This window comes from Lissotriton helveticus, chromosome 1_1 (assembly GCF_964261635.1).
Source record: "Lissotriton helveticus chromosome 1_1, aLisHel1.1, whole genome shotgun sequence".
Classification (NCBI taxonomy): domain Eukaryota; kingdom Metazoa; phylum Chordata; class Amphibia; order Caudata; family Salamandridae; genus Lissotriton; species Lissotriton helveticus.
The window spans coordinates 746,465,715-746,491,603 of NC_136057.1; the positions used below are offsets into that span (position 1 = coordinate 746,465,715).

The 25,889-nt window shown below is 46.9% G+C and overlaps 1 protein-coding gene across 1 annotated transcript in view; it reads left to right on the plus strand.

Annotated features, from left to right (window-relative positions):
- Positions 1 to 25,889, plus strand: part of ADAMTS20 (ADAM metallopeptidase with thrombospondin type 1 motif 20) — a 1,463,844-nt gene that overhangs the window by 121,997 nt on the left and 1,315,958 nt on the right. Inside the window, exon 3 of the mRNA XM_078648053.1 lies at positions 4,706 to 4,871. Within this exon, the coding sequence (XP_078504179.1) occupies positions 4,706 to 4,871 (166 nt within the window). The remainder of the gene's footprint in view (positions 1 to 4,705; positions 4,872 to 25,889) is intronic.

A 25,889-nucleotide genomic window follows, 5' to 3' on the forward strand; every position in this document is an offset into this window, starting at 1 on the left:
AATGATCCAGGGTGTAATATCCTCTGGGACCTACGCCTCAGGTTAGATGTGATCACAAAGTAGAGAGGCTCTTACCTGCTCTTCATTGACAGTAATAATTAGCACAAGGCGGCGATGGAAGGAGAGCTGAACCTTTTCGGACACTCACCCCCAGTCCCAGATCTGAGTTGAATCCATCATTGTTCTTTAGCTCACTTCTCCAACCCAGTCAGACCCAGCCATATGTAAATCAATCTTGACCCTGTTCCTCATGGAAACAGTCCAGACCGAACTACCAAGCCAGGTCTTCCCTGGACCGGAAATATGCATCCTGAGACCAGTTTTGGGGTAACACCCCTCATCAGCATGGCTAGCTGGAGTCCAGTGGGAAAGTGAGCAGGGGACCCACTTCTGGGCATACCCTGCCAACTTAGGGTGAACAAAACAAACACAAGGAGATGATGGACAGCGCACTGAACCCTTTTCAGACACTCACCCCAGTCACAGACCTGGGTTGAATCCATTAATTAACAGACATTGAAATGGGTCAGTTCAGGGACCTCTATTTATGTCCTTAACCTTACAGCCAATAACATTGCTCTCCTTCTCTGCAATGAGTGTAAGAATACTTAAGGTAATCCAAGTAAGGAATTTACATTTCATGTTTACTTCAAGTTGCATTGTATGTGTGATCCCTACAAGGTTGTTGCTAGAACATTAAAATGCCCCCACTTTGAATCAAAATTCTACTGACACCGAATGAGAGAAACCATAAGCCAGACACTTTCTAGAATAGTTCTCTTCACCTGTACATCGTCCAATCATTCCTTCATCCTCCCATCCTTCCATCCATCCATTCTTTGATCCTTTACCCCATCCCTTCATTACTTCAACAATCCTTTGACATTCTTTTCATCCTTTGGTGCACTCATTCATCCATACTTTCACTTATTCATCCAACCTTTCAACCGTCCATCCATTCTTTCATCATTCCATCAATTCAATGACCATTCCCTTCACATATCGATCATCCATCCCTTCATTCTTCAATCCGTTTATGCTAACAGCTTTTCATCTACATTTCATCCTCCCATTCATCCTTTAACCGTTCCTTCCAAGCTTTTGTTAATTGATCCTTTCCCCATCTATCCAAACTTTCGCCCTTTTAACCATTCATCCTTGCAGCCTTCTTTGTTGTTTTCCCCTTTCCTTACTTGCACTACTCCATTCACATTTCCTTCCTTCTTTTGATATTTAATTCCTTGTTTCCACTATTCTTTTCACCCATCATGCTTTTCTCGTTATCAGTTTCTAGCTACCCTAAGTTTTTCTTTTCTAAGACAATTTTTTGCATCCTATCTCACCCACCTTCCCCATGTCTCCCCACTCACTTTAGTTTCCTGGTCATTTCTTTCTTGTTACAATTAGATTTTCATAATTTCTTTTTCTCTCTCTTTTCCTGAACTTGGCTGTTTTAGTAGCTCTTGACCTCCACCTCTCATCCCTGCTCTGCTCTTCCCCACATCCTTTTATGAGCCTCTGTCTGCAGGTCTGCAGACATAAGAGGCAAAATATCAAATTAATCAATATTTAGTGGGGCCCTTGTTACTAGGCCATACAGCTCAAAGGCTACGCCCACTTAAGCTGCCAACGGTGGAGGTGGGGGTGGGGGGAAGGGGGAGTCCCTACGTCACTGGAGCCCTATACCTTAAGAGCATTGCTTTTTAATCAATGTTACATTTCTGCACTTTTGTTTTTCATTCAACATTTGAGTCATCTATAGCACTTGTGATTTGAGACGTGTCTAAATAACTCAAATTACTTTCATATTTCACTATACTAATTCACCACTAATCCTTTGTGGGTTCCAGAGTAGAGTATTGCTTGCCAAAAAAGCACTTCAACACTCCATGAGGGGTAACAAGCGCTATATAAACACAAGCCTATTTTCCCTCTTCTATCCTTCCGCTATCCTTCTGAATCCACATAACTGACTAACCTATCCACCGCTCAAATTACTTTCATATTTCACTATAATAATTCAACACTAATCCTTTATAGGTTCCAAATACAATACAATAAAATACAATTACCTGGGTGAGTTCAGGGTGTAAATGTTGCTCATGACTGGGTAAAGTTGAGAGCTCTGGAGTTGGGACTGTCAAGTGTGAATTTCTCACAGTGCCTGTCACTGGAAAATAAAAGTTTTACACCTACATGCTTATCCAATTGTCGGCCTCTATGCATAATGCACAGAGCGATGGTCATTTATGTGTCAACTGTAAGAACAATTCTGTGGGACAGTTGCCAGGAGCTACACAGTTGTAGAAATATTGACAGCTCCGAAAGAAAAGGAAGTGCAAGGGTGATATTTGTGTGTCTGCGCATGCGCAAAGGTCATATGTGTGTGTGTAACATAGAGAGGAAGAGAGGGTGAGTTAAAGTGAAAGGTGTCTATGTGTGTGTGACAGAAAGAGAGACATAAGGGATGGTGAAGTGGAAGATGTTTGTAACAGAGAGAGGCAGGGATTGTGAAGTGGCTCAGACACGTGTGTGTGAAAGACAGGGGACGGGGGGGCGTGGCTTGGATGGCAAGGAGGCTAGAGACCTAAGTCCGGAGCTCCCGACCCCCAAGTCCAACGAGCGGCGCGCATCACAGTCCAACGCAAAGAGAAACGGGTCCAAAAGCTAGAAAGGTGTGTAGGAACCGATCAGGCACCCTATGCGAGGCTCGGCGGAAGGAAAAGTGCAGGAACGAGGCGACGACGGAGGGGAAGACGAGCTGCCAGGGGGAAAGAGGAGCGACCCCAAGATGGCGGCGTGACCAAGCAGACCAGGGGAAGATAACAAGCCGGGCCGGAGACACAACACACAACACACGGCCCCGATCCCACCGCCCCAGCAGAAGAGAGAGGCAGTCAAGGTGAGCGATCAATGCAGCAGAAACAACCGCCGGGAGGGACAACCAGGCAAGCAAACAAGCCCCGGCATAGCGAGACAGCGCGAGCAGAACAGCGAGCGCAGCAACGCAACAAGCGCGCTAGTCGCCCCCTCACTGCCCACAGCCCGCAACCCAGAACTGAGGCTGGAATCTCTTAAACAAGGAGAACAGTCTTTCAAGCACGGCCCAGCAGCGTCTGTCCAATAACAAAGGCCAACCTATGCGGAGAAGAGCCGGGGATCATCAAGTATCTGCAACTCATCGACCTAGCAGGACATCAAACGGCAAAAATCTATAAACTACTCAGCCCATCCAAGATGGCGCAGAACAAAAAAGCAACCAACACATGGGAGACGCGCCTGGGCAGGCAACTAAATGAAAAGGAGCGAGCAATAATGTGGAGTTCAGCGACAACAAACAAAATCACCCCACAACTAGCGCAAACAAAATACTGGCTGCTCCACAACGCATACTGGACGCCATCCAAACTCCACAAGGTCGGCATAGCAGACTCAGACAAATGCTGGAACTGCCAGAAAGAAGAAGGGACCCTCGAACACCTTATTTTCACCTGCGTGAAGGTCAGGAAGTTCTGGGCTCAAATCAACACTTTCCTGAATGACATGCTCAAAACGAATCTGGAGATCAGCTTCGTCAGCCTGGCAACTGAGCACCTAACAGCGAACCTAAACAGTAAAGAAGAAAGAGAACTCCTAGACCTACTTCTCACAGCGGCCCTCAAAATGATCCTAACGAACTGGAAAAACACAGCCAAAGCAAGCTTTAAAACATGGATCAACTGGATTACCTTCCTGAGGGGAGCAGACAACATTACAGGCACCTTCTCGAAAGAACACACAGCCAAGCTGCACATGTGGCACCCGCTCGATGAGCTCCTGAGGACGACCCAATAAAGGACAACCCCCCCCCCCTCTTTTTTTTCTCTTCTTTCCTTTCTTCTCCAGTGGAGGGAGAACAACAGACATACATGACCGCCAACTGTGTACCTATATCTGTATGTATATATATATTTTTGTACGACCTTCTTTTGTATACCAATAAAAAATTTCTAATAAAAAAAAAAAGAAAGACAGGGGATGGTGAAATGGCGGGTGTGTGTCCGTGTGTGAAATACAGGGGATGGTGCAGTGGAGGAGGTGAATTGAAGCACATGCAGAAGGAGAAAGTGAAACGGCAGCAATGAGCTGAAAGAAGATGAAGAGTGACAGATGGATATCAGTGGACTTCAGAGGGAAGGACAAAGAGTTAAAGAGTGTATGACGAACACAGAGATAGAGACTGCTTAATTCACAATCTCTCAATTTTCAGAATTATTGAGAATCTTGTATTTTCGGAATGTAAATATTTTCAATTCTCAAAATATTATTGTGACTACTTATTAATGTGTTGTTAAATACAAATCAGCGTTAAGAGGCACTGGCAAAGTCAATATGTTTGGTTTATTCTACGTTTATATGCTTTTTGTTGTGAGATATGTTTGGATGCACTAACGTGAAACACAGGAGTACCCAATTGCTGATTAGGTCGCTTGTGGTGTCTCAACAAGGGATTCTAGTTGATGTGTTTAAAGCCACGCCCATAAATATGTATGCTATACTCCTTTGTAAAGTATTCCTAGTTGAAGCTTCTTTGGCCGTGCCCCTCTTAGAAACCCTCACCTCTTTCATCATGCGTAAAGCACTGTGTGAAACGTAACCATGTCGTCTTTCTGAGCTGTTTTGCAGATATGATTCTGATGAACCACATTTCATGTTTTTAAAATAGATGGGAACTTTTAAAGTGCATGATGAGGAATATTTTTTGGAACCTGTGATGAAAGTCGATGGAAGTGATGACGAAGAGGAGCACAATAAGCCACACCTAATATACAAAAATGAAGCCCTAAAAGAAAATACAAACAGAAGCATCATGATGTCATGTGAAACATCAGGTAGAGTTTATGCTTTTTTTGCACTTGATTTAGTCTCGAGTTCACATTTCGCCCGCCAATTTACCATCCACCTGAAACCTCTGTTGTCTTTGGAGTCTATGGCTTTTTTAAGCTCTCCCAAGCTGAGCATGAGGTTTCCTTCTATTGTTGGACAATGAGTGCCTCAAACCGTGCCCCTATTATCTGATGTTGTTGGCAGCTTTCCACACCTCACACTGTTCCTCTATTATATTATATTGATGTCAGTTTCCCACACTTTACCCCTTGTCCAGGTGCTATGTATTGTGATTTTCATGTTTGCATTGTCATCCAATCATCCATTAGCATTAGAAATTGGGTTTCTGGTTGGCAGAGGTATGCACCCTGTCCAAGCAGGAACCACAACCCTAGTCAGGGTAAGTCAGATACACAACATAAATTAAACTGTGCTCACCCCCTGGTAGCTTTGCATAGAGCAGGCAGGCAGGCTTAACTTAAGTGGCAAAGTTTAAAGTATTTGTACAACAATTCAAACAGTAATACAGTGAAAACACCACAAAGGACTCCACACCAGTTTAGAAATATAGATTATGATTTTATAAATAAAACAAGACCAAAACTACAAAACTCAATAAGTAGATGTCAAGATATGAATGTTTAAACATTACAAGTAAAAATAGTGCTTAGAAGCAATAAGTGTCTATGGGTGTTATCTGGTCTCTCTGGTCAAGAGTTCAGGCCAACCATGATGAAGTGGGGGCTGGAGGGCAGAAACTAAGCAAGGCCTGCTGAAAAAAAGTACTTTGATCCTGGTTGCAACAGCAAGATGCGGGGTGCAGCCGAGTGGTGCGTTGGTATCTCCAAGCAAGAATGGCGATGCTCCTGTTCCAAAGACGAAGTACTGGGTCAGAGATGTGTTGGCTCCGTAGCGGATCGGCCGTGTTTTGACACACAGTCGAGGGTATGCTTCAATAGTTTCTCTGCAGTGGCTCGATGGGTTCAATGCTTTGGTTCAGATGGCAATGTACCTGTTCTGATCCAGCAACAGCGGCGATGTGTCGATTCTGCTCTTGCAGCAGAGGATGCTTTGGTTCTACTTGAGCAGGCACCTGGATCCACTTCCAGTGGACCAGGCAGAGGAGCAGGGGGTACATCTTAAAACAGGCGGCAAGCCAGCATGTCCTTCGAGATCACTCTGGGTTCAAGTAAGTTAGTCCAGTTCCTCCTCAGCAGTGCAGAGGGTAGCACACAGCAGGGCAGCACAGCAGAAAAGCAGTCCATCCAGATCAGCAGTCCAGCATAGTGACAATCCTTGTAGCAGCATAACAGTCCTCCCTACTAGCAGAGTTTCTTCACAAGTACAGGAGTGTCTGATTTGGTGAGGCTCAGAGAACCAGTAATTATATACTCAGTTGTGCCTTTGAAATGGATGTGACTTCAAAGAAGGGCTTTGAAGTGCACTTAATTCCTTCCTCCCAGCTCTGGCGCCAGACTCACTGCAGGGGGGGTATGCAGTCCTTTGTGTGGGGGGACTGGACAATGACTATTCAGGTGTAAGTGTCAGCTCCTCCCTCCCTCCCTCATGCCCAGGATGACCCATCAGAATGTGGATGGCTCCTCACTCACACCAAATCTTCCTTTGCATTTAGCTGTCTTAAGGTAATGCACAAAGTCCAGCGGTCACTTATCCCTGACGTGTATTGGAGACACAGAGCTATTGGCTAAACGCCCTTTTTCTAAGAGAGGCATTTCTAAAATATTCATGATAAATTCAACTTTGCCAGCAAAGAGGATTTATCATTACCATTCCAATGATATGAACAATGACATAGCTACTCCTTCTTAATTTGGAATTACTGTTCATAAGTGTAATAAGGAATTCGTAAAGTTAACCGATGAGACAGGTAGGCCTCACAGTAATGAAAAAAATGTGGGTGTTTTTGTACTACCAGGACATGCAGAACTTAAAAGTAGATGTCCTACTTTTTAATTACATAGAACCCTGCTCTGTGAGCTACATAGGGCCTACCTTTAGTGTCGCTTATATGTAAAAAAAGTGGAGTTTAAAGCTTGGCAAGGGGTTTTAAATGGCAAGTCGACATGACATTGTAAACTGCACACACAGGTTCTGCAGTGGCAGGCCTGAGACAGGTTTAAAGTGCTACTTGTGTGGGTGACACAATCAGTGCTGCAGGTCCACTAGAAGAATTAACATGACAGGCCCTGGGCACATGTAGTGCACTGTACTAGGGATGTTTAGATAAATTAAATGTGCCAGTTTTGGATAAGTCTATCACACCTTGTTTTAAGGGAGAAGCACATGCACTTTAGCATTGTTTGGCAGTGGTAAAGTGGTCAGAGTTTTAAGGCCAACAAAAAGAATACAGCAAAATTGGAGGTAAGAAGGCACACTGTTTGGAGAAAATCACTCCAAGGCTGTCAGGACTAACACACTCTGGGCCAGATGTGCGAACCTATTTTGCGGTCGCAAACGGGAGATTGGCCTATTTGCGACCGTAAAAAAGGGTCCAGGCATGTACAAATGCTATTTTGCGAGTCACTGACTCGTAAAATAGCATTTGCGACTCTAGCTATTATGAAGGGGCGTTCCTTCCTAATAGTGAGTCTCAATGCCCTGGACTATTGTTTTGCGACCGCATTTGTGGTCGCAAAACACTCACTCCACTTTGTGAGTGAGTGCGAAAATATTTTTTAAGAGCAGGTAGTGGTCCCAGGGAACACTGCCTGCCCTTACAAAATGTAACAGAAAAGTTTCATTTTTCTTTTATAAATGCAGCCCATTTTCCTTTAAGGAAAACGGGCTGCATTTAAAAAGAAAACTGCTTTATTTAAAAAGCAGTCACAGACATGGTGGTCTGCTGAGCCCAGCAGGCCACCATCCCTGTGAGTGCTAGCCATTCCCAAGGTGGTCTAAAACTGCGCGTGCCTCATGAATATTGATCAGGCATGCAATTTGTGACCCCATTTGGAATTGCAAACAGTGTCTGAGACACTGTTGTACAGTCGCAATTAGGCCCAATTTGTGACTTGTTAAAGTTAATGGTCATACAGCTGACCCCTTGTGAATGTTCCTTACCAAATGCACTCCTGCGATCTTTACTAATGGCTCATAACCTGAAATTATATTTTGCATGACTGTATTTAAAGGAGTACTTTCTCAACCACTACTATTTCAGGTTATATGATACTCTGTGTCTTGACATCCTGTCCATTGCAACGATCTCCTACTCACCATTATTTGGCACATAATGAGTTATAAGTCCCTAGATTTCTTATGTTGATGGACAACTATGCCTGTTCTCGAGGGGCTGTGAACTAATTCGTTATTGAGAATCACCTCCATGGGTGTCAAAGATGTGAAGTATTAGGAGGCAGATGCAATTAATCATAACAACATATTACGGTTTGACTCAATAATCTTTACCCATTTTGCCAGTCATAATATTTAATCCAAACCCGTTCGGCTTCGCCCCTTTCCTATCCTCTTTAGTGTGTCTGTTATCCTCCATCTAATGCTCAAATACTTACCGGTAATTGCATCACTCCATTTGGGTTTTTTGCCTGGATTAATTACTCATGAGAGGCGGTCAGCCTCAGACACACCCACCACCTGACAAAAGATAAAAACTCTGACCACACCCTCCACTTCCTGTTTTTTTGCTTTCTTTTGGATGACTCGAGCAACAATCTAATCTAGTTGGCCTGGTCTAAACATCATAATTATTCCAGGCAAAGGACCCAGTTGGAGTAATGCAATTACTGGTAATTAATCAAGCATTACCTTTTCAATGGTCTTTTGCCTTGATTAATTACTCATGAGACATACAGAGCATTGCATGTAAGACCAGGATGACATATTCTCAATTCATGCACAATAACACATTCATTAAGGCTTCCAACTATTCATTTGAATATGTCATAGGATTAATAGAGCGCATGGCTACTCAAGAGTGTCCCAGCGTTATGGGGTCTGGGAGAGAAATCAGATACAGCAGGTAGTTACTGAGAAAAAAGCCAGTTCTTACGTTTTTTTCTTAATACCTGATATAGCCTTTGTTTGACACATGTCAAAAGGAACTTGATCCACCATATAGAGCCCAGGAAGGGAAAGGAACGACCTCCCACAGTGGACACACAAACCTTAGGGACCAAGGACAAATTATTACCAGATGAGCGTAAAAATCTCGCTGGGCTTTAGAAAGCAATATCCCCGCCGAAAGATAATCCGGACCAGAATAATGGAGAGCCCTATGCATTAAAAGTACTACTTTAAAAAGAATCCATTTTCCAATAGTAAGCCAGTGCAAACTGCACAAATGACAGGAAATATGCTCCCGTACTGGCAAGTGCAGTACCAGTAGAGCTGCTGCATACTGAATGACCTGAAGTCTATTCAGGAGATATTTTGGCAACCCTGCATATAATAATCCAATCTGGAGAACACCAAGGCCAATACCACAGTAATGTTCGATCAAAAAGAAAGGAAATGCAGAAATCTTTTTGCCATACCCAAGATGCCAAAACAGACACCAACCACTGTCATCATTTGATTATGGAATTTCGTTTTATTGTCAAATTTGATCCCCAGATTTTTGGCGGCAGCTTGAGTGTCAGGAAAAAGTACCCCTGCAGGCCAGTGAATATCGAAGTTTAAGACAAAGTTCTGTCTGAAATTAAGAACCTCTGTCTTCTCTGTGTTGCATTTCAAATAGTTGTGTGCCAGACATTTAAAAACAGCTGAGAGGCAGGTCTGAATAACATCTGAATCAATGAAAGTCCCTTTAGTGAAGGTAGAGAGGATCTGGGTGTCATCAGCATAGGTAATAATCGTAGCCCCAAATTATTCCACTACCTTAGCTAAGGGGGACAAGAAGATGTTGAACAAAGTGGGACTAAGTTCAGAGCCACGAGGGACTCCGACTGACACTTTCCAACTGACAGAAGAGCAAGGGGCGTGCCAAACTTCCTGGTTCCTGTCCTCAAGAAAGGACTTAAGGGAGGAGGAGCTTAGCGCGCACCCAAGATGGTCGCGTGAGCTCAGAGCTCCCGGACCTTCGCCACCTCCATCGACTATCCTGCATCTAATCCTGATTTGGACGACGGGCTTCTGTGGTCGTGGACCTGCTGATCATTTATCCGTTGGCGGATTTCGCTTTGGTCTCCGGGAACCTGAGATATGGCTTTTTGAATATTTGCGGCCTGCTCCATGGCACTGCCCCGGGCTTGCCTACTCTGCCTGCCAGGTAGTAATTGAATAACAACGGCCTGCGTTAACCTCCCTTGCCCGGTCTCCTACTTTCGGTTTCGATTCTGATGATCCTATGTCATTGACCTTGCCTTGGTCGCACGGGTTGCTTGCTTCACTCATTTATTCGCAACTTCGTTTGGAGATCTGGACTTTCTTGCTCATTGCCTAGTGACTGGTCCTCACTTTATTCCTTGAGCTTCTGCGGGCACATCGAGTGTAGCCATTTTCACTAGGTCTCAGACTACCCTCCGGGGCACACGACCTAAGATGGCCACCAAGCCTGAAGCGGAGAGGCGCAAGACCAGACCGGCAGCTCGAGGAGGTTCTGTCCAATCCAACGTCATGGACCGATATACCCTCACTAAGAGCTCTCCGAGCGGAATGGCTAAACCCCCGGCCGGCATTGAGGACGAATCCCTGCTGGGTGATGACCCGTCGTTGAAAGACGTCATGTGCGCCATTGCTGGGATGAAAGCCGCGATGGGACAACAGTATGAGGCCCTAACCCACAAGCTGGACACTGTTGCCATAGATGTCAATCTAATCAGGGCGGATCTTGCAAAAACCAACGAAAAGGTCAAGTCTCTCGACCTGAAGACTACTAGTCTCATCGCCAACGTCTCTGACCTACAGACGGAGGTCGGTAATCTGAGATCCGCCCGTGACTATCTCTTCCGTCGCTTGGACGATTTTGAGGGCCGAGCACGACGGAACAACGTCCAACTGGTCGGTGTCCCGGAGAAGACGGAATCGTCAGCTGTGGACCTACTGGTGGAGGACCTTGTCCTAAATCATTTAGCGCCCAAGGGCCTGAGCAAGTTCTTTGCAGTAGAACGGGCCCACCGTGTCCCGGGTGGCCCGCCCAAGCTGGGTGCCTCTCCGCGCCTCATCATTGCACGGATTTTCAACTTTCGTGACAGGGATGTGATACTGCAGGCTTCCCGCACATCAGGCCCCACGGAATATGAGAACGCTGCGGTCAGCTTTTATCTGGACTTCACCCAACAAGTCCAGAAGCAGCGGCTGGGATTTCAAGGAGTGAAGAAGAGACTGAGAGACAGGGACATGAAATATGCCATGCTTTTCCCGGCTCGATTGCGTATCGTCCACAATGATAGAAAAGTTTTCTTTGATCATCCTGAAGCGGCTAATGACTGGTTGGACTCGCTACCTACGGGACGAGGGCGGTTTGAACAATCGGAACCTTCCGGTGGAGCGGAGGGCGGCCCGACGGAGCAGGAATAGGGAGCGACATCGGCTCCCGGACCAACGTTTTGACTTTCGGCAATGGTTCGATGCTATACTGATAATGATTGCAACTCCATTGTCTTACTGGGGTGTGGGTGAGGGGCGGGTGTGACTTCCTCCTCTGGGGTTCTTTTCGTAGATTAGTTGTATGTTAGGGCGACAGGCACGCTGCGAGTTGGGGTGGCTTTTGAGTCTAACGCAGGGGTGGGGGTGGGGGGTATGATGTTGTTTTGGGGGGTTGGGAAGTTCAGGGATGTGTTTCTTTGTTTTTTTCAAGGCATAATGCTGATGATCTTCTGTGTTGTGGTGTCGCGGCTGGCGTGGGGGGAGACTTGGGGTGGACTATAGGATGGGGGGTAGGGGACTACGGATACTGTGTTGGAACGTCAATGGTTTGGGAGACAGAATTAAACGGGGAGTGGTCTTGCAGTTACTGAGACGCCTGTCCCCTGATGTGGTTTTGCTTCAGGAGACGCACTTGCTGGGTAATACGTGCCACGCCATGAATAGGCGTGGCTATCGTCTCATTGCACACTCAGGTTTCACTTCTGGCTCCAGAGGGGTGGGCATTCTAATCCGGACCTCCCTCCCCCTCGCTGTTGACGACATTATACTTGATGATAGAGGGCGGTACGCCGCCATTGTGGGGCGTTGGGAGGGTAGGGTGGTTACACTGTTTTCTGTTTACATACCCCCAGGTCTTCAAACTACGACCTATGCGGATTTGGGAAGTGTGATTTTGGGAGTCCCCGAGGGTTTGCTTGTGGTCGGAGGAGACTTTAATTCAGTAGTATCTGGGATGTGTGATCGTTACCCTCCCCGAGTTCTCGCTAAGTTCCAATCCTGGCTTGGGGACTTCATGGAGGCGCTGGGGCTGACCGATTGTTGGCGATTACATCATCCTGGGCAACAACAGTATACCTTTCACTCTGGGGCCCACGGCAGCCTTTCGAGATTGGATTATGTTTTGATGCCCTCCTCCCAGACTTCCCGTATAGGGGAGGTGAAACATCTTGGCAGGGGTATTTCGGATCATTCCCCACTGTGGTTGGTTGTGAATGCACATGGGGGATCGGAGGGTCGAGTGGCCCCGATCAACCCATGGTACCTCCGTGATCCCAGGATTAGAGCGGAACTACTTAAGGCAATTGATCGCTACTTTGCCGAAAATGTGGGGTCAGTATCCTCTTCTGTCTCCCTGTGGGAGGCGTACAAAACTGTAATTCGGGGGCAGGCCCTCTCGTCGATTGGCACTGTTAAGAGATGTAGACGAGAGGAGGTTGTTCGTCTTGAGACTGAAATTACCGTTCTTGAGGGAGAGTTGGGTGCTGGAGTCTCCCCTGAGAGGCTTCATCTGTTGGACCTGAAACAACATGAGTACAGAGCTCTGGTGACTGATGCAGCGAAGGAGATGAGTCGTGAACAGCAGGGACGTTTGTATGATGTGGGAGATAAGGCTGGGAAGTTGCTTGCTTGGTTGGATAGGAGAGAATGCGCGAGTCGAGTGGTTCCTGTTATAGTTGACGCGAATGGTGAAAGTATCACGGACCCTGCTGGGATTGTTGAGAGGTTCGCCGATTATTTCCGGGTGGTGTACTCCCCTGTGTCCGATAGACCGGAGCAGGACTCCCACATGCTTTTACGCGATATCTCGCAACCATGTTTGTCTGAATCTGAGCGGAACCTGCTGGAGTCTCCGCCTACGGCGGATGAAGTTGCGACCGCTATCCGTTCGATTCGCTCCGGGAAGGCCTCGGGCCCTAATGGACTCCCTATAGAACTCTACAAGCTTCGTCCGGATGTACTGGCACCGTATATGCGCTCTATGTTTCTGGAATCACTGGCGGAAGGGTTTCTTCCTCCTGACCAGAGATTGGCTTCCATAGTGGTTATACATAAAGAGGGTAAGCCACGTGATCGCTGTGAATCGTACAGGCCTATTTCCCTAATAAATGCTGAACCCAAGATCCTGGCCAAAGTTCTTGCTAACCGTCTGGTGGCTGTTATAGGCGATCTGGTTCATCCGGACCAGTCTGGATTTATACCACATCGCAATACGGCACTTAATTTTCGGCGCTTGCATGGAGTCCTCGCGCGAGCCGGGACATTGAGAGAGTCGGCCATCTTGGCGTCTTTGGACGCCACCATGGCGTTTGACACGATTGAATGGCCCTATCTTTGGGCGGTCCTCTCCAAATTCGGGTTTGGGCCCACCTTTATCCGCTGGGTTCGATTGCTTTATGCTGATCCCTTAGCCCAGGTGGTGGTGAATGGACGTGTCTCGGCCTCCTTTGTTCTCGGTAGAGGTACGCGCCAGGGCTGTCCTCTGTCCCCACTCTTGTTTGCCCTTGCTTTAGAGCCATTGGCGGCTTGGCTGCGATGGGAACCATCCATGAAGGGTATTCGATGGTCTCCGGACTTTGAAGACCGTGTATCTTTGTATGCAGATGACATCCTTTTGTACCTCACATCGCCCCGACAGTCGTTAATCGCCCTTTTTGACGTTTTGACTTCTTTCCGTAAAAATTCCGGCTTAGTTATCAATTGGTCTAAATCTTTCGTTTATGTTCTCTCCGGTGACACTCCCCTCCTGCCCCGTGATTGTCCTATTCCGGTGGTACCAGATGGTTTCAAATATCTGGGAATTTTTGTCACCTTGGACCCCATACTTCGGTATGAGCGCAATCTGCTGCCCCCTCTCAGACGCCTTCGGGCGGCTGTTGGGACTTGGAGCAAGCTCCCCCTTTCTCCCTTGGGACGAGCTGCGTTGTTTAAGATGATGTCGCTCCCCCGATTCCTTTATGCGCTTCAAAACACGCTTGATGTAGTGCCAGCGGAATATTTTCGTGAGATTGAGAGTCTACAGCGGCAATTGTTATGGGGGGGGCCATCCTCGCATCGCCCTCTCGAAGCTTACACTCCCTTGGTACGATGGCGGCATCGCTCTCCCGGACATTCGTCGCTATTACTGGGCCTCTCAATTGGGGGCCATCAACCATGGCACCTACACTCCCCCACTAAACCCGGCTTTTGCGATGGACAGATGGTTGCTGCCCGGTGGGGACTACAATAGGGCTCTATATGCGAAATCAGCTGGTGACACTCTTACGGGCCCCACCAAAACAGCAGTGCAGGTGTGGCGTAGAGCTACGGCAGCCACGGGATGGGCCGATAGGCCTACCCGGGCTACCCCACTATATGCTTCGGATAAACTGGGCTCCCTTTGGCAATCGAAGGGATTTGATCGGTGGGACATGATCGGGATCAGTAGGGTAGATGACGTATGGATCAAGGGCAGGGTCCAGACGTTTGAGGAATTGAAAGTTGAGTATGGGCTGAATGATAAGGAATTCTTCAGATATGCGCAAGTCCGGCATGCGGTCTTGTCTGTTTTTCCACTAGGCTCGGACGTGCCGGAGGCTTCCCCGCTCGAGGATCGGATTCTGGATGGTCACGTTCCTGATAGCACGATCTCGCTAATTTATAAAAAGTTGATCAATACCAGGACTGATCTACTAGATAGTCTTCGAGGGCTGTGGACCGGAGATGGTCTGGAACTCGATGATGAGGACTGGCAGTCCTCTATTTCTTCCCCGAAGGAAGTAGCTATCCCGGCACGTCTTCGGTTCGTCCAACTGAAAATTCTGCATAGGGTGTATGTGACCGGCCCACGTCTGGTTCGTATGGGATTTTCGATGGATGGCTTGTGCAGGCGTGGATGCGGTATGGTGGCTACGTTCCTTCATATTATCTGGGAATGCCCTGCTGTGATACGTTATTGGAACCGCGTGCATGAAGTGATGAGTGAGGTCACGGGAGTGCGCTTAATGCCTGAAGCGAGAAGATGCTTGTTGAATGTCTGGGAGCCGAATGACTACAATCGAGCGCAGCTCCGCTGGGCGACCTTGGGAAACATGGTAGCCAGGCGTGATATTGCCCAATTGTGGGGCGCTCAGAAGCCTCCGACACTTCTGGGATGGACACAAAACATGGATTGGTGCATGTTTCGAGAAAAAAACTGTGTATGTTTCCCGTGGCAAACCAGGCACGTGGGGGAAAGTGTGGACCCAATGGAACGCATATCGTGGAGATATATGTACTCCCCCAATGTCTGAATTTGATGCTGATTTGTCTTCCTCCCAACCTGACGTTTCCTCCGCAGGAACATAGCTGTTTTGTATGTATTTTGGTCTCCTTTCCCCCACCCCTCTCCCCCCCAATTATTGATTGCGCTACTGCTTGATTCCTCTATGTACCCCCCCACGGACCACGTGATGACACGTTTTAATGCACTGCCTTGTTTTATTTATTTATTTATTTATTTATTTATTTATTATGCATCTTGTATTGCGCGAACTAAACCCGAAGGTGTCAAGGCGCCTAACAAAAAGGATCGAAATAGAGGGTACGTCTACTCTTACGCTTGTGCAAAAAGACGTGTTTTAAGGGCAGCTCTAAAAGTCTGGAGAGAGGGGAGGGACCTTGGCTCCAATGGAAGATCATTCCACCATTTGGGAGCCAGATGGGAGAAAGCCCTACCGCCCCATCTGGTTTTCCGAATGCGTGGGACGCAGAGAAGAAGATGATTAGAGGAGCGGAGGTTTCTGCCAGGGTTGTAGTAGGACAGGATGGATCCAATGCCTGTAGGGCTTCTTTTCGCCAGAGCCTTGTAGACCATACACATGGACTTAAAAACTATCCGCTCCTTAATCGGAAGCCAGTGAAGCTGCTTCCTGGCCAGCGTGGCCGAAGAGCGACGAGGAAGATCAAGGACAAATCTGGCTGCCGCATTCTGGACTACCTGCAAGCGCTGCAGCTGACTCATATTCAGTCCAGCATACAGCGCATTGCAGTAGTCCAGGCGGGAACCCAAAAGAGCGACAGCCAGTTGCCTTCTTGCCTGCAAGGAAAGGTAGTTCCTAATTTTCCTCAGGATGTGGATTATGCCCCAACAGGTAGATATCGTCCTGTTGACCTGTAGGCACATACCAAGGGTGGGGTCAATCATGACTCCGAGATTTTTAGCCGAGGAGGTAGGTTTAGGGCAGGCACCCAATGAGTCAGGCCACCACTCCATAGACCAAATGTCTTCCTTTCCGCCGAACACCATCACCTCGGTCTTCTCCCCATTCAATTTCAGTGAGTTGTAAATCATCCACTGGCTGACAGCCTCCATGCAAGATCTAAAACTGGAGGCTGTCAGCTCGGCTGACTGGGAGAAGGACACGAGGATCTGGGTGTCATCCGCGTAGGAGACTACCTCCATCCCAAAAGATCTAATAAGTCTGGCAAGGGGGGTCACATAGATGTTAAAAAGGGTGGGACTAAGCGCCGACCCCTGAGGGACCCCACATTGCACAGACAGGGATGGAGATAGAAATTTTCCCAGCATTACCCTCTGCTCTCTATGATCGAGAAAAGAGGAGAGCAACCCCAGGGCTGCCCCCCGGACCCCAATCTCACCCAGTCGAGATGTTAGGACACGGGGAGACAGGGTATCGAAGGCAGCTGTGAGGTCCAGAAGGATCAGGAGGGATGTCCGACCCCCATCCACGCTCATACGGATGGAATCGAGCACCAGGGTGAGGGCGGACTCGGTGCTATGTTCCCTCCTGAAACCATGCTGGGAAAGATCCAGGCAGCCCGAGTTCTCCACGAATGCAGCAAGATGCCCATTTAAATGGGCCTCAAGCATCTTCGCGGGGGCCGGGAGCAGTGAGATGGGGCGAAAGTTCTTTAATACCCCTGGATCTAGAGAGGGTTTCTTAAGCAGAGGTTTTACCACCGCATTTTTCCACTGCTGTGGAAAGACACCCTCCCTCATTACCCCATTCATGATGTCAAGCAAAGGGGGTAAGAGAGATCCTCTACACTGCTTCAGGATCTTAAGAGGGCAAGCGTCCAGCGGAGACCCTGACTTCGTTTTGTCAAGCAACGTCTCAAGATCTTGTAGAGACAGCGGAGGAATGAATTCCAGACGGCCGGCCGGAGGAAGCTCAGCCGAGGCAACATCCAGGGCCACTGTGGCCAGTGGCTCAGCAATTGATAACCTCTGTGACTCCAAGGAAGTATGGATGTCCGATATTTTGGACTGGAAGAAGAGAGCTATGTCATTGCAGAGCTCCTGAGATGAAGTAACAGGATCGGGGACCTGGAGAGATGTAAGAGAGTCCACGATCCTGAAGAGCTCTTTGGGAGATGACAGGGAAGAAGTCAGGGCCGTAAAGTAGTCTTGTTTGGTCCCAATAACTTCCACCTTATATCTTTTGAGCAGGGCTTTATGGGCTTCCCTGTCTTTTAGATCCCAACTGGCATGCCATCGACGCTCCTGCCTCCTTACTTCCTGTCTAAGGAGTCTTAGTTGTTCCGAAAACCAGGGAGCTGAAGGTCTTTTCCTGGCAGAATAACAAGACCGAGCCGGTGCCAATTCGTCCAGGGCCTCTGTAAGAGTTTTCTCATAATGCGGCACCGCCAGAGAAAGATCCATCTCCCGAATAGAGGACAGACTAGGAATCCACGGGTCAAAGGAATGTTCCCCGATGTTTTTAAGATTCCTACGTACTTCAAAAGTACTCGGACTTGTTTTGTATTGTTCTTTTGTTTTCTTGTTTTAAAATCAATAAAAAGTTTTCAAAAAAAAAAAAGAAAGGACTTAAGCCAGTTCCAGGCATTATCTATAATGCCAATCTCACCAAAGCGTGCAAGCAGCTTGTCATGTGGGACCACGTGGAATGCTGCCGACAGGTTCAATAGTACCAGGACTGCCCTACCACCTGCGTCAATGGTATACCTTATATAATCCAAAACCTCCACCAAGGCAGTCTCAGTACTATGCCTAGGTCTAAACCCTGAATGACTCGGATTAAGAAGGCCATTGGCGCTGAAACAAGGGAAATTGCCCTACAATTGCCTGGGACATCTGGATCTGCGCTAGGGTTCTTTTATAAAGGAACAATTTTTGCTCTTGTCCAGCAAGAAGGCACCGTGGAAGTTACAAGGGACTTAATCAACACTGCGTTCAGAATAGGATTAATAATGTCCACGCCTAAAGCCAAAATGGTAGGAGGACAAGAATCATTAGGGGAGCCTGATTTGATGTTTAAAAACACTGTCCTAGAGTCTTCCAGGGAGACAGTATTGAACCACGAAAGGCCAAAGGAAATAAGCATAGCCAAACGGATCAATACAGCCAAAAGTCACATCTGGGATAGAAGTTGAGGGAAGGCTCTTCTGTATTGCTTGGACTTTATTGTGACATAATAGTTTGAGTTGCTCACGCCAGTCAACCAATGGAACTGTACTTCTATGGCTAGCCACCGGATCAATAAAACCCTTCACAATCTTAAAATTGTTCCTGGGTTTTGTTTGCTGCTTTTTCTATGCACCCCTCATAGTACTTTCTCTTTGTGAGATTTATCAGAGCCACATACTTCTTTAAAGCAATTTTGAATAATATTTTTAAATCCAGGATATAATTTCTTTCTCCATGGCTATTGTATCTTTGCACACAACTTTTTCTCTTGTATAAGAGTATAAGAAAACCAAGGATTAGAGATCTTTTTTTCTGCTATATGTGTGGGTTGTGGGGCAAGCTTCTCTACAGAAGTATGCAGCCAATGATCGTATTCCATCATTGTGGAATCAATGGAACCTGAGAGCTGTGGAATTATATTTACACAGACAGCCCGCAAATTGTCACCAGTGGTTATAGAAAAAGGACACAATAGGGACTTTATAGCATCATCCCGTTGGTCTGGACAGGAAGTAGATCACTTAAACTGGATCAAAAAATGATCTGTCCAGTCTAAAGGAATGGGGTCCGACAAGGAAAGAACAAAGTTAGAGAACACTAAATCTATTATTTGTCCTCAACTGTGAGTAGGCAACTCGACCCATTAAGAAAATTCAGTGGGAGAAATAATGGCACTTAAGGTGGAGGTGGCTTTGCCAGATGCAAGATCCCAATGAATATTAAAAACCCTAAGAATAATGCAATTTGTATACCGTAAAGAAACCTGCAAAACTACTTCAATAAATAACTTCAAAAAGGGCACTGTTGGTCCAGGAGGCCTGTAGAAGTGGTTTAGATAAAGATACTTTAGAAAAATAAAGTATCTTTATCTAAACCAAACAAGACCAAAATGACAAAAATCCAACATACACAATTCAAAATAGGACTTTTAAAGGTTTCAAGCAATTCTGTCAATAGAATTCTACGAATGCTGATTTCTACACAAAGTACCTAAATGTGTCAAAATCCACAAGGCACAACAGCTGCAGAGCAGTTAAGGGACTGAAAACACAGTGATGCTTCAGTTCCTCAGTCCTTGGGGAGACAATGTGACAGTTCTGCTGCCTGGAGGAGAAGTGATGCGTTGAATCCTGACTGTAGGGGTAAGGGTTGCGTCAATTCCAAGATGGTTCTGCTTTGCAGGTGCTGCGTCGGAGATGCGTGGTGTACAGGTGCAATGCTTGGAAATCCTGACACGCTGGAGGTCGATGCTGTGGTGGCAAACAGGCGCTGCGTTGTTTTCTTCGGCTGTGGTCCCATGATGCATTGATACTTTTAGCCTGCATCGGAGTCCGGGCGGTGGTCTTAGACCAGGGCACAGGGCTCAGCATGCAGCAGTTTTTCAGGCCGCTGGCAGCCACTGCCACGATTTCTGCAGCCACACGGGACTGTGCATCAGGACTTTCTCCCGCACGGCCGTGCTGGGTCAGAAATTAAGCTTCAAGAAGGCAAAGTGTCGATTTTGTTGGTTTCTTCTATTCTTTGTAGATTTTTGCAGCAGGAACAACCTTCAAGGGCCCAGAACTGCACTTGGCACCACAAGGCAGGTCAGAGCTCCAGGCAGTGGAGTTCAAGGATGCTGCAGGTGAAATCTTTGTGTCCGTGAGACTTCTTAGCAGGAGGAAAGCTCTACTACAAGACCTTGGAGATCTTCTTAAACAAGATACCACAGCAAGACAAATGTTTAGTCCTTTCCACTGCTCACAGACCGAAGCAGCAACTGCAGGCCAATCCAGCAAAGCAACACATAGCAAAGGGGCAGTGCTGCTCTCGGCAGTACGTCTTCTTGGCGGGGTCCTCTTAGTCCAGAAATAATCTAAAAGTCTGGAGTTTTAGGTTTCATACTTATACCCCATAATACCTTTGAAGTCTTTGCTACAACGATTCTCTTTCTCATTGAAACCATTTCTGCCATCCCTGGTCCAGCCATATTGCAGGGGGTGGAGACAGCATCGTGCAAGCCAGCCATAGCCTATTCAGGTTTTAGTGACAACTCCTGCCACCGCTCTAGCCCAGGAAGAATCATCAGCATATGCAGGGCACACCTCAACTCCCTTTGTGTGAGTGTCTAGAGTGAAAGCGCAAACACGCCTCTGTCAGTCTAGACCAGCCTTTGATTCCACAGACAGGCAGAGGCACAGGATGGTTAGACAAGAAAATGCCCACTTTCTCTATGTGACATTTTCAAACACATAATTTAAATAACAACTTTACAAAAAGTTCTGAGTTCAGGGAAGCTTAACTCCAAATCTCTATCACTTTCCAATTGAAAGTTAAACGTGTGAGATGTTACAATGCAGCTCCAGTGATAAACTATGGGAGAGACAGCTTTTCAATTGTGTAAAAATGGAAATGCACAGCATTTCACTATCTGGACATGGAAAACACACCACTACATGTCCTACCATTCACATACACTGCACTCTGCCCATGGGTGTACCTTGAGTCTGTTTTAGGGGTGACTTACATGTAATAAATGGAAGGTTAGGGCCTGGCAAGTGTGTGCACTTGCCAGGTCAACATAGCAGTCAAACACTGCCCATGCAGACACAGCAGTGGCAGGTCTGAGACACATTTGAAAGACTACTTGGATGGGTGGCACAATCAGTGCTGCAGGCCAACTAGTAGTATTTGCACATACAGTGCACTTTACTAGGGACTTATCAGTAAAACAAATATGCCAATCATTGATAACCAAACATAATCACAATTTACATGGGGAGCACTTGCACTCTGGAACAGATCAGCAGTGGCAAAGTGCCCAAAGTACCTGAACCAGTAAAAACAAAACCCAGCACACAGTAAAAATACAGAAGGTAGAGGCAAAAAGGTTGGGGAAATTACACCAAGGATGCCAAGTCTAACTGTCTTGAGGAGTCTTTGCCTTTAGAATAAGGTCTGAGTTCATACCTTTTCATATGAGCCCGGGTAGAAGGGACATGGTCTTTCTACCAAGTCTTAGGTGTTTTAGCTGACATGGATTTATAAGGAATTGTATGGTTCCTATCTTTGTGCATCTTTGTCATCAGCTCGTCAGTTTTTCTCCAAACATCATTTTACCCTCAAAAGAGAGTGTAAGAAAGCCACCTTCTCAGAATAATCCACTTTTGAGTCTCAGATCCAATGGTTTTGTCGTCCTAAAAATGATGCCCAAAACCTATAGCAGTACATCTGTTGAAGTCAGATGAAACATCTGCCAAATGTTTTTTTCTTACACTCTCTTTTGAGGGTAAAATGATGTTTGGAGAAAAACTGACGAGCTGATGACAAAGATGCACAAAGATAGGAACCATACAATTCCTTATAAATCCATGTCAGCTAAAACACCTAAGACTTGGTTTGCATGTTGTTCAAGTTGCGGCAGAATTACACTGGGGGTAAAGACAAATGCTAGATGCAAGTTATTCAATCAATTTTATATAAAATTAAAGAACAAAGTGCACTATGTTGAATATATACACATAACCATATTTTAATGTATTAATTTATCAAAAGATTTTTTTATTCAAATTGCTGAAAAAACGTATTAATCAGTAGCAAAATGCATATTTTTGTTTGTTAATTTTCTGATCACTCACTGTTGATCACTGTTGATTTACATATAAAACAAAATCTTTTGATAAATTAATACATTCAAATATGGGTATGTGTGTATATTCATCATAGTGCACTCTGTTCTTTATTTTTATATAAAAACCAATCAATCAATCAATCAATCAATCAAAACATTTATAGAGCGCGCTACTCATCCGTGAGGGTCTCAAGGCGCTGGAGGGGGGGTGCTGCTACTGCTCGAAAAGCCAGTTCTTGAGGTGTTTCCTGAAGGTGAGGTGGTCCTGGGTCATTCGTAGGTGTGCGGGGAGGGAGTTCCATGTTTTGGCTGCCAGGTAGGAGAACGATCTTCCTCCGGCGGTGGTTCTGCGAATATGTGGGACGGTGGCGAGGGCGAAGCTGGCGGATCGGAGCTGGCGGGTGGGAGTGTAGAACGAGAGGCGGTTGTTGAGGTATTCGGGGCCCATGTTGTGGAGTGCTTTGTGTGCGTGGGTGAGGAGCCTGAATGTGATCCTCTTGTTGACGGGGAGCCAGTGCAGGGTTCTCAGGTGGGCGGATATGTGGCTGTGGCAAGGGATGTAGAGGATTAGTCGTGCGGAGGCATTTTGTATGCGTTGTAGTCGTTTCTGAAGTTTGGCAGTGGTCCCTGCGTATAGGGCGTTTCCGTAGTCCAGTCGGCTGGTGACGAGGGCCTGGTTGACCGTCTTTCTGGTTTTGGTGGGGATCCACCGGAAGATCTTTCGGAGCATGCGCAGGGTGTTGAAGCATGATGACGAGACGGCATTGACTTGTTTGGTCATCGTGAGGGAGGAGTCCAGGATGAATCCCAGGTTGCGTGCGTGGTCCGATGGAGTCGGCGCGGAGCCCAGTGCTGAGGGGCACCAGTCATCTCAGACGGATGGGGATTGTCCGAGGATGAGGACCTCTGTCTTCTCTGAGTTCAGCTTCAGGCGGCTGAGCTTCATCCATTCTGCGACGTCCTTCCTGTAGGTTGGTTTTGGCGGTGGCTGGGTCTTTGGTGAGGGAGAGTATCAATTGGGTGTCGTCGGCGTAGGATATGATGTTGATGTTGTGTTTGCGTGCGATGGCGGCGAGGGGGCTCATGTAGATATTGAAGAGGGTTGGGCTGAGCGAGGAGCCTTGGGGTACGCCGCAGATGATCTCGGTGGCTTCTGAGCGGAATCGAGGGGGACGGACTCTCTGGGTTCTGTCGGAGAGGAACGAGGTGATCCAGTCCAGGGCCTTTCCTTGGATCCCAGTGTTGAAGAGGCGGGTTATTAGGGTGCGATGGCATACGGTATCGAAGGCTGCTGAGAGGTCCAGGAGGACGGTTGTTTCTCCGGTGTCCATCAGGGTCCTGATTTCGTCGGTGGCCGCGATGAGGGCAGTCTCGGTGCTGTGGTTGGCTCGAAATCTGGACTGGGATGGGTCGAGCGAGTTGTTTGTCTGGAGGAAGGCAGTCAGCTGTTTATTGACGGTCTTCTCGATGACTTTGGCCGGGAAGGGGAGAGAGAGATGGGGTGGAAGTTCTTGAGGTCTTTGGGGTCCGCTGTGGGTTTTTTCAGCAGGGCGTTGATTTCTGCGTGCTTCCAGCTCTCGGGGAATGCGGCTAACGTGAATGAGCTGTTTATGACGTTCCGAAGATGGGGTGCGATGATGGTGTCGGCTTTGTTGAAGATATGATGGGGGCAAGGGTCCGAGGGGGAGCCGGAGTGGATGGAGTTCATGAAGTTGGTGGTGTCTTCAGTGCTGATGGGGGTCCAGGCGCTGAGGGTGGTGGTGGGGGTTGCTGTTTCGGTGAGTGGAGGCGGAGTCTGGGGTCCGAAGCTGTCGTGTATATTTGCGATCTTTCGGTGGAAGAATGTGGCGAGGGAGTTGCAGAGTTCTTGTGACGATGTGATGTCGTTGTTGCTGGCGCTGGGGTTGGAGAGCTCTTTGACAATGTTGAAGAGTTCCTTGCTGTTGTGGGTGTTGTTGTCTAGACGCTCTTTCAATGATGTCCTTTTGGTGGTGTGGATCAGCTGGTGGTGTTCGCGGGTGGCGATCTTGAGGGCTGTCATGTTTTCTGTGGTTCGATTTTTGATTTGCAGCCTGAAATGTACACCCTATAATGATTGAATAACTTGCATCTAGCATTTTTCTTTACCCCCATTGTCAGCACAATCTGTGCCTTCCTGAATAGCCTGTGAAGAGAATTCAAAATCACACACCATAGACTGCGAAGTTACAGCAAGTGCTGAAGGAAGCCGACTCTCAAGCTGACGCACTGATCAGAAGCTGTCCCTTCTCTGCCGAGAAATCCAGCTCCAGTGTTTCTGACTCCCCTTGCGTGGTGTTGGGAAATCGAGTCCCAGAGATACCAACCTCCTTCATTCTAAGGTATGGAGCTGATTAGAACCTAGAGAAACCTTTGGCAAACCTTGGCAAAAACTAAACCTATGCTAAAGACCACACTTACTTCTCTCGTACTAGACCTAGGTTAAGTACATTGGGCTAGGTGTATTTTAGAAGCACCAGTTGAGTATTTTAGCCTGTGTTATTTATGTATGTATTTTTATATGTCATAGCACCAGACAATGCTATTACAGTATTATTTAATGCTACTGTTTACATTATTCTTCGCATTCTGTCTAACGATTGTAGCAGTTCACCTCTCTTGCATGAAAAAGAAGACTGTTCAATAAATCTCTTTTATTGATAACGCCCATCTCACTATTTCTCTGCCACTCTGTAGAAACGAAGCATGCGCGATTGACTGAGTAAAATAGTTATCTATTGTTTCCACGACTCTGAAGATATATGTTCCAGTCCTAGGGACACTAGTTGTCATGTTTATGCGGTTGTCAAGAACTAATCCCTTTCTGTGTATTCGAGAAAGTTTCTAGTGACCTCTGAGCTAGCTGTCACTCACAATTAAGTTTAGTATATTCGATAGAGACATACTGACCTCAGTCCTATGTCACATCTATAGGATATATTATTCCAATGCGCAGAGCCTATTGGGAATATAGGAACTACACTACACCATCCCATGGCCAGTGACTTCTTCAAGCAACACAACAACCCAGCTACCATCACAGACATAAGACTTATTGATCCAGCTCACCCCAGAAGACACCACCTCCATCATGAACTGGGTCCATTCAGGGGCCCCAACTGACCCATGCTCTCACCACATCTTCAATCCAGGTGGAGCCAGAATCAGCCATGTACTCACCATCTTGTTTGCCTCCTCAATTGCAATAGCCACATCCACAAGGACTGGAAACACGCAGAAGTCAACACCCTAATAAAGAAACCATCGGCAGGCCCTGGCAAACTCAGAAACTACTGACATTTATCCATGCTCCTTGCTCCCGTTCTTGGCCAAAGTATTTGAAAAAGCCATCAACCTTCATCTTTCCTCACATCTGGAACAGAATGTTCTACAAGACTCCTCCCAATCCAAATTCTGCAGCAATCACAGCACTGAGACAGTACTCAGTGCGGCTACCGATGACATCTGAGCCCTACTCGACCAAGTAGAGACTGCAACTGTTCTCCTCCTAGACCTCTCAGCAGCCTTGGATTCGTTCTTCCACCACAAACTTATCGGAAGGCTGCACAACATAGGCATCCAAGGAGCCACTCTCAGATTGATCGCCTCTTTCCTCACTGAAGGAATTGAAAAAGTCTGCCT